Here is a 12780-nt window from a genome sequence, read left to right as displayed (position 1 = left end):
AATGGAAGGCCAAGGGTGACCAGGTGCTTAGATATTCAGCAGTTTTATTTTTCATACTGTCAGCTGAAAACAACCAAAAAATACACACACACACACACACACACACACACACACACGCGCGCGCGCGCGCGCAGAGTTAAATCATTAAATAAGTATTTCTCAGTGAAAGGGCTTATTTTAAAATCAACCTTCCAATGGCAAAATAATAAAAACAGTAAAATAATTCCCCCCACACAGCAAATGTGACAAAATGACAAAAGAACTCTTAATTTTGGGGCTTTATTATAATTTTTCTTTTCAAGATACTACATAGTCAAACAGAACTGGATTGGTCTTTTATGGCATAAAATTAATTCACAGTCAAACTCTCAACTAGGTACTAGATGGATTTGCTGAAGAGTCTCTCTCCCACTGCTCCCACCCGCAACTGCTGGTGCCCTCGCTTCTAACTCTCTGCAGCCTGATCCATTCGCCCTGACTCCAAGCTAGGGCCCCAAGGGGAGGTCAGGATCAGACTTGGACCTGGGTGCTGGAAGTTTAAGTAACGGTTGAGAGGTGGTATAGGAACAATCTAGAAGACTTGAGTACTCTTCATTTAAAAAGGTAACCTAGAGTTGACTGTCACTACTGAGAATTTCCCTCCCAATGACAGTTGTTATTTACTGACCCAGAAAAACACTTCCTGGCAGCTCTTCTCCAACATTCCAATAAACCCCACCTCCACATGGCCAGGCTCTCCAGAGACAGAGGAGCCCACAGTCCTCCAGCAGCAATACCAGTTCACCCACCAGAGTTCGGCAGCACGCAGCATTAACTGTACTCTTGTGACAATAAGAAAACATGAGATGAAATACATTAAATAAGTTAAGTATGCATTAAACATCTCTGAATAACAGTATTACTTCACTACATGAACCAATAAAAATTTAGCTTGGTCCCTTTAAGAGAACAAAGCATTGCCATTTATTTCCAAAGCACTGGGTCAATAAGTCAACACACACCTCTCACTCATGATGGGTACATCTGATGCTGCCACAGTGCAATTCCTTTGGGCTTCTGACTCTGTTCATCAGTCCCAAGGAGCTGATAGCTTAGACAGAACTGAAGACACGGAAAGCAGCCTGGGGCAGGAGTGGGCCACGTGGGGACTACTGTGTGGAGCTGACCGCACTCCCCACCACGCTGGGCTCCAGCACTCCACGGGCCAGCACCAACAGGCGAGGAAGAGTGTCTTGTTTTAAGAGAGGTAATCCAGCATCACGTACCAAGGCCTACCAATATTTAAGATGACGTTTACACTATGCCACTGTGGCATTACTCATGATTTCCCTCGTCATTAATAAAGATAATTCTTCCCCCCCAATCATTTACTATACATTTTTAACTTTCTAAAAGATCGTTATATTATATTTGTGTGTGTGTATTTGTGTATGTGTGCGCAGGGAGGGGTAATTTAAAGGCAAGACCTGTGAGATGTCATCATACATTAATTTCTTTTTACACATGGTTATGATAAATTTAAATCCCATGATATGGTGGATCCATCAATCCAATTTACCATCCTGTGCATGCTACCTCTACAAGGCAATCTTCCCAATAATTACACCAACGATAAAGAATAAAACCACCAGAGCCAAGAGCCGGGTGCTAAGGCCTTCTTCCTTCCCAGTTGGGGCTAACACGGAAATGGGGCTGTTGCTCTGCACTGTCTTCCTCATCCGCAGTCCATCTTCTTCCTACAGGAGCAAATGCACATTTCAAAGACAATCCAAGGCACCAGAAAGGGGAGTCAATTATACAGCTTAGCAGGATGGGCTGTTTATGCCCAGTGTTGGAGGACATGATACGGTCCAACCTCATTTTGCAAATGGAGAAACTGCAGGCTACAGAGCAGAAGGGACTAGCCTGAAACCACTGAGAAACAGTCCCGTCTTTTCTTTCATACATTCCACTTGATGCTGCTAGTTATAACACAAATCTAAGCAGGGTGCTCCTTGGTTTCCCATGATTTACAGAAAAAAAGCTTTTAAATGGGTCAACTAGGCCCTTTGCACCCTCAGCCCCATCCACCCTTATGGCCATATCTTCAGATGCTTTTCTTCAACCCCAACCTCTCTGTCCTTCCTGCCTCTAATGAATAGCCTTCCTTGATCAAATCATCAATTTTTAAAATCATAGGCATTTCCAAAGACATAAATATACAAATCATAAGAATCTACAAGTCAGCTGGTTACGATGGCTCATGCCTGTAATCCCAGCACTTTGGGAGGTTGAGGCGGGTAGATCCCCTGAGCTCAAGAGTTCGAGACCAGCCTGGTCAACATGATGAAACCCCACTTTTACTAAAAATACAAAAATCTGCCTGCCTGGGGCAACACAGTGAGATTCCATACCAAGAGAAAAAAAAAAAAGAAAAAAGAAAAAAGAAAAAAAAAAGGAACCTAACAGTGGGACATCTGGAAGCTTTCAAATAAAGAGCTCTGTACTCTATAGCTGGTACTTGATGAGTTACAAACAGACTGCTGGATCAAATGATATTTGGAATATTAAAATGTGGCTGGCCTTGGTACACTCATCTCAAACAGTTTCTACTTAATGCATAGATTTATCATTGAAGAAACAACATTCTTTTTCATACATATAAAGATACTTGACCATATTCCCCACCCTCCCCTTGTCCCCAAACTATATGGATATGTAAGAAATGAAAAATGTTTTCTCCTTCACCTCCACTGCCACAACTGCCTTGCACTTTCCTAAGAATCTGCAAGTTACCATGTAGATCTACGATGCCATTTCCATGCCCTCAAAGCCACGTCCACACCCCTGAAGAGGGACATGCATCAAGGCCATTTCTATTCTGGCCCAGACTTACCATGGCTGCCAGATCTCTTGCTAATCACCTCATCTACTCACCCCTAAACCCCACACACCCACCGTACTTTCTTTTATTTCCTTCCATTCTCTCCCATCCACCCGAATACCTAGCAGGTCCTGAGGCAGATGAGTCCCATGGGGCTGACTCTCCTTGCAATCTGTTGCTCTCTCTGTGGGACATTTATCACACTGGCTAGTAATCATTTCTGTCTATGTCTCTCCCTGCTATCCCATCACCAGAGAGCTCCCCAAGGGCAGGAACTGTTTGTGTTTGAATCCACAGTGCCAGGCACATATTAGACCCTCAGTAAATTTGTTGGAGAGATGACAGAATAAACCAACACAAAACAAAAAGCAGCGTTTGGCAGGATAAAGAATCTTCTAATGTCGAGATTGGTCTGATAACATTTTGAGGATATTCTGCTCTTGGGGCATGGCCAGCATCACTGCACAATGATAAACAACCGGTGGTGTTCGACTGGCTTAAAAAAATGGGCACTGCAAACTACAGCAGTATTTTATTGGGTTTATATAGAAGCTATTTCTACCGATTTATCTCTTTAAACAGCACAGAACTCTGTTTCTAAAGAGAAATACACTCGAGGAGAAGCTTTAGGTATGGCTTAGATTTTTAGCCAAAAAGTAGTGTCAGCTTCACAATTTACTCCACACAAAAGAAGTCACTGATTGAGCCAAATCAAGATCACTGCAAAGGAAGACAATACTCAGTTCTCCTCAATCTATCATTGTCAGAATAAAAGAGAAGGAAAAGTCAAGTTATATGAATTTATTGTATGTACCTGGCTGTACGGTGGTTTAAGAATGAAAGCCTATTACATGCTTGGGTGACATGATCAAGATTAAGGAAACAGGCCTAAAAATATAAGCTGCAACAAAAGTTTCTATCATCTGATGTTCAGAAATGTTCTCTTCAATGCCATGTCTAACACAAACTCATACTTTTAGAGCTGGAAGGGGCCTTAGAGGTGTTTAGCAAACAAAGGCCTAAGAGATGCTGTGACCAGCACAGATTCAGAGCTGTTTCAGATTGGATGAGAGCAACTTCCACACCACCACAGACCTCTAAGCCAAAAGAAGCATCCCCTGCCTCCCTCCACCACTCAGTAGAATTCAACCTTCCATTGCCAATGCCAACTGCCTCGCCAACGAGCTAGAGGCTCAGGTTTTCCTTCCATAATCCCTACCTCCTATCCACTGTGAAGCATCCCACCTCCAATCTCATCATGACACCAATCAACAGTTTGATGAGCCACGACTGCCCAGACCTATTTAGAGTCTTCTAAAATCAGAACTATACCTGCATTAAAACAGAATATAGGTCAGTATTTACCCTCTGAAAAAAAAGAGATTCTGACTCAAGTGAATGGGGATGGCATGGAGTTTTAAAATGCATATTCAAAATAAAAACTGCTATTTTGGTCTCAACATTTATTTTCAATTTCTAATGGAGAGTGTGAGTTTTTTGTTTTGTTTTGTTTTGCTTTGTTTTTTAAAGGGGACAAGGGCTTAAACAGTTGAGAACTTCTGATCAAGGGACAGTGACTCTTAATTTAGGCAGATCCAAGGACCCTTTTGAGAATCTGATGAAAGCTATGGAAATTTCTTCCCGGGGAGGAAAAAAATAGGCAAATGCCAAAAGCAAAAAGAAATCTATATATTCACTGGTTCATCAACTTCCCCACCCAAGGTCCTAGTGAAAATGCCCTTGTTCTCTGTAGATTACCAGAAAATAAACTATTACCTTGAACTGCTTGTTCTCCTCCCGTAGCCTCTGAACTTCGCTTTGCAGCCTCTTACATTCTTCCATAACCTTCTTAACTTCGGCGTCATCCAAAGAAGAACTCAGAGACTTAGACACCGTTGGTGTTTCTGTCTTTGATGCAGTTGTGGATATAATTTTATTTATTTCTACATCATGCTGTTCAAAAATAAATGAAAACCTAAGTGTCACCAACCATGTAATAAAGGACTTTTTTATGCAAAGCAGTTGCATACACCAAATGTGGTAGCATTTCATCCACACTGTAAAATGTCACATTTACTTTTCAAATGGATCACTTTATCTAGTATCTTAATAATCTAAAGCAACTGGGTTCTAGAAATTATGGATAAGGGCAAATAATGAAGTTCGGCTGAGACTAATACTTCAAAGAAAGAGAAAAGGGGCTGTGTATATTGCACTATCAAATTCCTGCCATGCAAAAATTAGCATACTGTAATTGTGTAAGCTCAGGAATTATTAGCCAAAATTATTGTCACCATAAAGATGTGAACATCCCTAAGACTGCCTTGGTGGGGATAGGTGGCTCGGGAGAGCGTTACGCCGAGGGCGATTTATTTTACCAACTTAGCATTTGGAAGCTGGGATTAAGGGGAAACAAGCTCAGTGTCTGCAGTGTTCCATCTTGAAAATGTACACATTCCCCTCGTGCCCCCTGCCAAGACTGAGCTAGGAGCCCCCTCTTGAGATTTACTGGGATGAGAGCCAGTCAGTAGAGGGAGGGCATGGGAACATGCAATTTGTCCAGGAAAGAGTAACTGAGGATCACTGACCTGGGTAGCAAACTGAAAACCAGGAATCTAGCTCTACCCATCATTTTCCAGATGAGAAGAGTGGGCCCTGTAAGGCAAGGCCCCAGGCTACCAAGTCAACCTATCACAGAGCTGAGGCCAGAATACAGGTTTCACAACTTCCAAACTGACCTTCCTATGACAGGATGTACACTGGGAAGAGGGAAAAATGATCACTTAAAGAAATGGGGTAATGATAGTCGTAAATGAGCAGAAAGAAAATACCAGGTAGTTTGACACACATCGACAACACCCCTGCAGATCGACATGGATGCTGTTAACAGAATGGTTTGGGACACTGCTATTCCCAGCTCCAGCTACTAACCTCTAGGGTAGTTTCATATGCTGCATGTTTTCAGTTTTGGTGTTTTTATCACAATTAAAATGTTTCTGACTATGCTGAAGGGAAGCCCAAATGAGCATTTCAGTTACAGTCTCCTTTCTTCAACTGATCACAAGTGAGGACTGGGAAAGAGACCATGGGCAGACAGCCTAGAGGATGGGGCTCCTGCCTCCTCCCAGGTAGGCAACACAGGAGTGGGATCATTCTCAATGGGGGTTGATATTGCGTTCCAGGACACATGTGGTAACATCTGGAGACATTTTTAGTTGTTACAACTTGGGAGTACTCCAGTATCCAGAGGGCAGAAGCCAGGGATACTGCTATTATTAAGAGACCTTGCAGTACATAGTGCAACCTCCACCACCAAGAATTATCCACCCCAAACGTCAACAGTGCTGAGATTGATCCTCACCTAAAAGCAATCTTTGACTGAAGATGTAGATAGGGTAAAAGGGGTAGGGAGGCTGACAGGGCACTCTGTAGAACAAGAGAATATGAGAGTTTCCCACCTGTCCATCAAGCACCACAATAAAGGGCAAATTATTCTCTGTTTGACTTCACCCACTGTTTAACAGCAACCAATACCTTTGCTGGGCCACAGAAGCTCTTTGGGATTTATGACATCGCAATGGCCGTTGGGCTGCACTTTTCAAGGGGAAATACTATGTCAGTCAGTTGTCTTTCTGAGAGTTTTTCAAAGGCTGATTTCCTAAAGGCCCACTTATTTGTTGACTTCAGCTTATTTTTTTCTTCAGACATCAGAGAAAGGAAAATAATTTGTCAACTTAAATCTTGGTTTTTCCAGGAGATGGTATGCAAATAAGTATCAGCTTGCAACATTCAATTATTGTTAGCTATAAACATACTTACTGGTTTATCATTCTCTGCTGGCAATTCAAACACACATCTAAGTTTTGAATCCATAAGGTCTTCCGGTTTTGCCTCCTTCCACTAAAACAATTTAAATTTAATAATCAAGATATTATAAAGCTGCTAGGATAATTTTCTTCCTATGACAACTTCACAAAAATACTCTTAATGAGAAAACCCCAATGTATATCAAACAAAGAACTAAAGTCTACTGAGATTTCAATACTTGTAACATGACAAGACTAAATACAGTTGCCTTCTTGAATATTTATTACACTTCACAAACTCTGAAGACTTGCTGCCTGACTCCTCAAAGTCAACCAATGCTCCCCATGTTGCTACTCTGTGGGAGCGGCCCACCACTGAACCAAAAGGAATCCTCTAAATAATGTCTGACTGACCAGAGGTAACCTTGGTTCTCCTTATGAAAATAAAACTTATTTTAGACTGGGCATGGTGGCTTATGCCTCTAATCCCAGCACTCTGAGAGGCTGAGGTAGGAGGACTGAGGACTGATTGAGCCAGCAGTTTGAGACCAGTCTGAGCAACGTAAGGAGATGCTGTCTCTATAAAAAAATTTAAAACATTAGCTGAGCATGGTGGCACATGCCTGTGGTCCCAGCTACTCAGGAAGCTGAGGTGGGAGCATCGCTTGGGCCTATGAGGTAGAGGCTGCAGTGAGCCATGATCACACCACTGTACTCCAGCCCAGACAACATTGAGAAACTCTGTTTCAAAAATAATAAATTAAATTTAAATGCATATCCTTTTTTTTGTTTGTTTGTTTTTGAGACGGAGTTTCACTCTTGTTACCCAGGCTGGAGTGCAATGGCGCGATCTCGGCTCACCGCAACCTCCGCCTCCTGGATTCAAGCAATTCTCCTGCCTCAGCCTCCTGAGTAGCTGGGATCACAGGCACACGCCACCATGCCCAGCTTATTTTTTGTATTTTTAGTAGAGATGGGGTTTCACCATGTTGACCAGGATGGTCTCGATCTCTTGACCTCGTGATCCACCCGCCTCAGCCTCCCAAATTGCTGCTGGGATTACAGGCTTGAGCCACCGCGCCCAGCCTGCATATCCTTCTTAGAAAGTATAAGCACATACTATCTGGGAGTGGTTTTAGAACCACTCTGCCAACCTCCAGCGGAAAGCAATCATTACCAAATCCCTCCTCTGACACTGTGGCAGTGTCTGGGCTGTATCTACCCCAAGGCCCATCTCCATCCCTCCAGGCTGTAGTGAGAGCATCTTCCTAGCTAAATTCCACGTTCTAAGAGTATGTGCTCCTGATTACTTCTCCTCTTGGCAGCAGAGAATGGGAATTTCAGGGTATTCTAGGATTATACACCAGCGTAGCGGCAACGTTATAGTATAGAAAAAGAAGGCAACTCCCACCCTCCGTGCCTCCAACCCTTCCCAAAACTATGCAAGAGGCAGCTAGTGCAACACAGGTACCAAGAACCAAAAGTGGGGAATGATCTATACATCTGACAATAGGGAATTGCCACAAAAATTATGGCAGATCCGCTAAATGCAATAGCATGCTGCCACTCAAACGATGCAGAAGAGCATTCAGTTAGATGGAGGAAATGTCCAAAATACTAAGTGAAGAAACTGAAAAGAATACTGAAGTCTGCTCCTCCGCACACACACATCTGTACATGTGTGCCTATGCACATGTGTCAAAAGAACATCAGGTAAAGATCATCACTGAATGCTAAAGCCACCAGGTGAAAGACTGCTGGCAAACAGGATATTCATGTGGTCTCAGAGTATCAGATGATTCAAGAGTATTACAGATTACCTATTAACCACAGGGGCATATGTGCTTTGTGCTATGACAGTGGAGAGAGCTGGCAGTCGCCATCTTAACAAAGTGACCAAACAGCATCACCAACAGCAGGACAACCTGGTATGAAATACCAACTATGAAGTATTACCTATGGATTATTCTTGCCAAAACACATTTAACTTTAGTTTAATCATAAAGAAATAATCAAACAAATCCAGAATACAGGACATTCTGTAAGTCGACTGGCCTGGACTCCAAAAAAAAAACAGTTCAAAGTTTGGGCAGAGTGCAGTGGCTCACACCTATAATCCCAGCACTTTGGGAGGCAGCAGCAGGAGGATCACTTGAGCCCAGGAGTTCAAAACCAGCCTGGGCAACATAGTGAGATCCTGACTCTACAGAAAAATAAAAAATTAGCCGGCATGGTGGCATGCTTGTAGAGCTGAGGTGAAAGGATCACTTGAGGCCCGGAGGTCAAACCAAGATGGTGCCCCTGCACTTCAGCCTGGGTGACAGAGCAAGACCTTGTCTTTAAAAAAAAAAAGTTCAAAATCTGCAAAACAAAAAGGCCATTTTTAGAACAACTGGAAAATAATGACTATGAATTTATTATATAATAATACGGAATTAAAGTTAATTTTTTCAGTTATGATTAATAGTACCATGGCTATATAAGAGAGTATCCTTGCTCTGAAGTATTTAAGGGTGAAGTGTCATAAATTCTGCATCTTAAGCAAATGAGAAAGTTTTTGACAGAAAGGAAACAAACATGTTAACAAACGGCAAACCTAGGTAAAAGTTATATGAGTGGTCACCATGCTATTTTTTTAACTTTCTGTATATCACAATAAAAAGAAAAATATTTTAAAATAAAGAAAAAGCAGGCCAGGGGCAGTGGCTCATGCCTGTAATCCTAGCACTTTGGGAGGCTGAGGCGGGCAGATTGCTTCAGTCCAGGAGTTTGAGACCAGCCTGGGTAACATGGAGAAGACCTGTCTCTACAAAAAACACAGAAAATTAACCAGGCACAGTGGTGCGCTCCTGCGGTCCCAGCTACTTGGGAGAATGAGGTGGGAGGATCGCTTGAGCCCAGGAGGTGGAGGCTACAGTGGGCCGAGATCACTCCACTGCATTCCAGCCTGGGTGACACAGTAAGACCCTGTCTAAAATAAAATAAAGGCAGAAGCAGCACAAAGTTCTCATTAATGATGGTTAGGCCTAGTAGAAAAGAACTACAGGTAACTTTAACTTTTTTTCATTTGTATATTTCCAAAATTTCCCACAATGTACATTTTATATATTTAAAAAATTTAAACTGTTATAAAAATCATCATACAAGGAACTAAAATGACCCTTTACTGGATATGTAATGCCTGGCCTACTACACACTCTGATAAGCAAGTGTAAGACACTGGACCAACCAGGCACTTATACAAGGCACACTTCATACTCACCACGTGAGCTGCATTTTTATCCCTATTTTACAAATGACCAAAAACCTCAACAGAGTTAATAAAACCTGCTCCCAGCCAGAACGTTAGTAAAAGGAAGAACTCAGCTCCAAAACACCCAAGCCCATGCTCTTTTCACTAGGCCATGCAGCAAAAGCCAAACAGAACACACCCTTGGATCTTCCATATTTTCTATCTGCCATGTTTTCTTGCTCACACAAATTAACAGAAAGTAATATGTTATGTTGCAGAATATCAAAGAGAATGTTTTCATAAGAATTGTTCTTATGAAAAGAAGACAACCTATTATCATTGACCTCTCTATAACTCAAAAATATCTGGCCTACAAGTGAAGCATCAGTGGAGGTACTTTTTCAGAACTAAAATAAAAGGCTATGTGGCGATAAAGGGCATGCGGTGGGTGTGGCCTGAGCTGCCCTTGGTATGAAACTCAGACAGAGGAGAATTGCAGTATGGTGTGAAGAAAGCTGACTCGGGTGGGCAGACCTGCCTGGGATGACTCGGGGCTCTCTTCTGGGCTGGCCAAAGCTGGAAAGCAATGCAAGTGGTATGAGGCAACCCTATCCTGCTTTCCTGAACTGTAAGGAGAAGTGCATCTGTCCCTGCTGGGGCTATGGGTTGCTAACATTTGGAGATTTCTATTTAACTCCCAGCCCCAGAATGCCTATGGATTTATTAAAATGTACAAAAAGCTCACTTTGGGGGGAATGTCCACTATATTCTCTTTTTTTCCCAGAACCATCACTAATATTTATTTCATTTACAAAAATAGTCATCTTAATTTTAGCAAAATTAAAGTTAAACATATATTTAACAGCGGGGGGAAGACAAATAATAATACTTACTAGAACAACCCCTCCCCCCCACACACACAGTCTAAACAGGTGAGGACATTCAGCATTTGACACTCTCACATGGCTCTGAGTTTGTGGGGGATGAGAAGACAAGGTAAGACACAGGCAGGACAATGAAAATTATCCTTTTCTGTCAGGGCAGAAAGGGGAGGTAAAAGAAGACAATCCCTAACCATTCAAGACACCATCCACCAATGCGAGGAGCTAATGAAGCATACTGAGCTCAGAGAAGTCGGAAAAGAAGAGCCTTCTAGAAAGTCACATAAAATGTTAAAATTATTCCTCAAAGTTTTAGAAAAACCAGAAAGGCAGACAAGGTACAAACCTCCTTACAAAAACTATTCCCTTTTAAACAATTTTGACATATTTTGAAACGCATGCACCCACAGTTCCATATCTATTTGTTTTTTTAAATTATTATTACTGAAAAAAATAAGAAGCATTCAGTACTTACTACTGCTTCCATATCTGAAGTGTCAGTTGGAGCAAACATAGACTGAACCATAAACTTGTGTTTACTTTTCTCATTGGGATCATAATCGAAAGGCTGTAACATCACTGAGAAAGAAAATATTTCATTAGGAGGGTCAGAGCTTGGTTGTCAGTGCCATTTGTTATGCTAATACTTGTACTTTGGTGTAAAGCAATTTACCAGCATTCTCTTATCTCTTAGGATGGACGCCCCTGGTAAAGTGAGCAAGGATGACTAACATCTCCATTTTGCAGGTCGCCAACCTAAGAACCACAAAATCAGGGCATGACAGAGCTGGGAGTAAGTTGAGGACCTGATCTTCTGATTCTTAGTGGAGGGACCTTTCACTACTGCAAGCCTACCATAAATGTCTGCTATAGGCCTTACAGAATCGGGAACCTGGGTAGAAACAGTTTTGCCTGTTTTGCTCAAGAAAACATATCCAAATGATCTTTTTGGGAATTAAACAGAATAATCTAAGATGTTTAAGAACATTTAAGGAAATGTTTTAGCTTCTCTCCAACTCATTTCTCATATAGCTAATCAAGGTAATCCTTGAAATACAACTTTGCCAATAGATTGCTAGAAAACTTTCACAACCAGGACACTCACAGAGCAGGGAAGACAGCGTCAGCTCACACTCCCACTCTTTCCCTAAAAACCTAGAGAAATCTCACACTGAGGATCCTGTGGATAAGTCACACCCAATGCATGGAGGAAGGTGCCTTCCTATCCGACTGGCTACCTTCAGCCTAGTTCGTAGAGTAGGGCTGGGCCTACTATCAAATGATGGCTGCTTTAAAATATGTTGCTTTGCTACAAGGCTTTGGCTAACCCACTCATCTAGTTAAGTTCCCTGAAACAACTTCACATGCAGGGAAAGCCTACTGTGGCCTTGACCACAACAGTGGACATGGACTGAGTGTTTCAACAGTGTGCCAGAAACTAGGCTCTGTCCTTTAGATCTACCATGATCTCATTTAATTCTTAAAAAGTAGGTACTATTGCGGGGGGAGAGGGGTTATTCTGGTGTCTATTTTTCAGATGAAAAGAATGAGCGCAGAGAGATGAAACTACCCAAGGTCACATCTTGGTGGAGTGCAGACTCAAACCCAGGCAGTTGGTATGGAGAGCCTACGCTCAAAGCCACCACAAAAGACTGGTGCCTTATCCTCTGACAGTACAAGTCTTACCCTTCTCACCACAGGGCTTCCACCACCTTTCTGCTGGGCCCTCATCAGCATTCTCTCCCCTTGAAACTCCCACTTAGGGCTTCCCAGGTGACTCATCTAGAGCCACACAGTCAACCACAGCCAGCAGCAGATAGAGAGCAGGGTAGCCCTGGTCTACAAATGAAGAATCTGGGACTCCATAAAGTGAAGTGGCTCCTTCAAAGTCACAATGTTAGGAAGCAGCAACACTGGGACAAAGAGCCAACACATGATGATTCCAAGTACAGTCTAGCATCCCTTTCACCACACTAGTCACTCCAACATGAGCTGGAC

The 12780-nt window shown here is 42.4% G+C and overlaps 1 protein-coding gene across 2 annotated transcripts in view; it reads right to left on the bottom strand.

The window, feature by feature from the left end:
- Positions 1-263: 263 nt before the first annotated feature.
- Positions 264-12780, bottom strand: part of VAPB (VAMP associated protein B and C) — a 54729-nt gene continuing 42212 nt past the window's right edge. Inside the window, exons 3-6 of one of the 2 annotated variants that reach the window (XM_003932627.4) lie at positions 11258-11361; positions 6683-6763; positions 4640-4816; positions 264-1736 (exon numbers count right to left, since the gene is read on the bottom strand). In XM_003932627.4, coding sequence (XP_003932676.1) covers positions 1578-1736; positions 4640-4816; positions 6683-6763; positions 11258-11361 — 521 coding nt within the window. In that variant the 3' untranslated portion in view covers positions 264-1577. The remainder of the gene's footprint in view (positions 1737-4639; positions 4817-6682; positions 6764-11257; positions 11362-12780) is intronic. The other variant, XM_010343148.3, reaches the window with a different exon arrangement.

This window comes from Saimiri boliviensis, chromosome 9 (genome assembly GCF_048565385.1).
Source record: "Saimiri boliviensis isolate mSaiBol1 chromosome 9, mSaiBol1.pri, whole genome shotgun sequence".
Taxonomy (NCBI): Eukaryota; Metazoa; Chordata; class Mammalia; order Primates; family Cebidae; genus Saimiri; species Saimiri boliviensis.
Note: the sequence above shows the minus strand (reverse complement) of the source record. Positions and strands in the feature narration are given on the sequence as shown.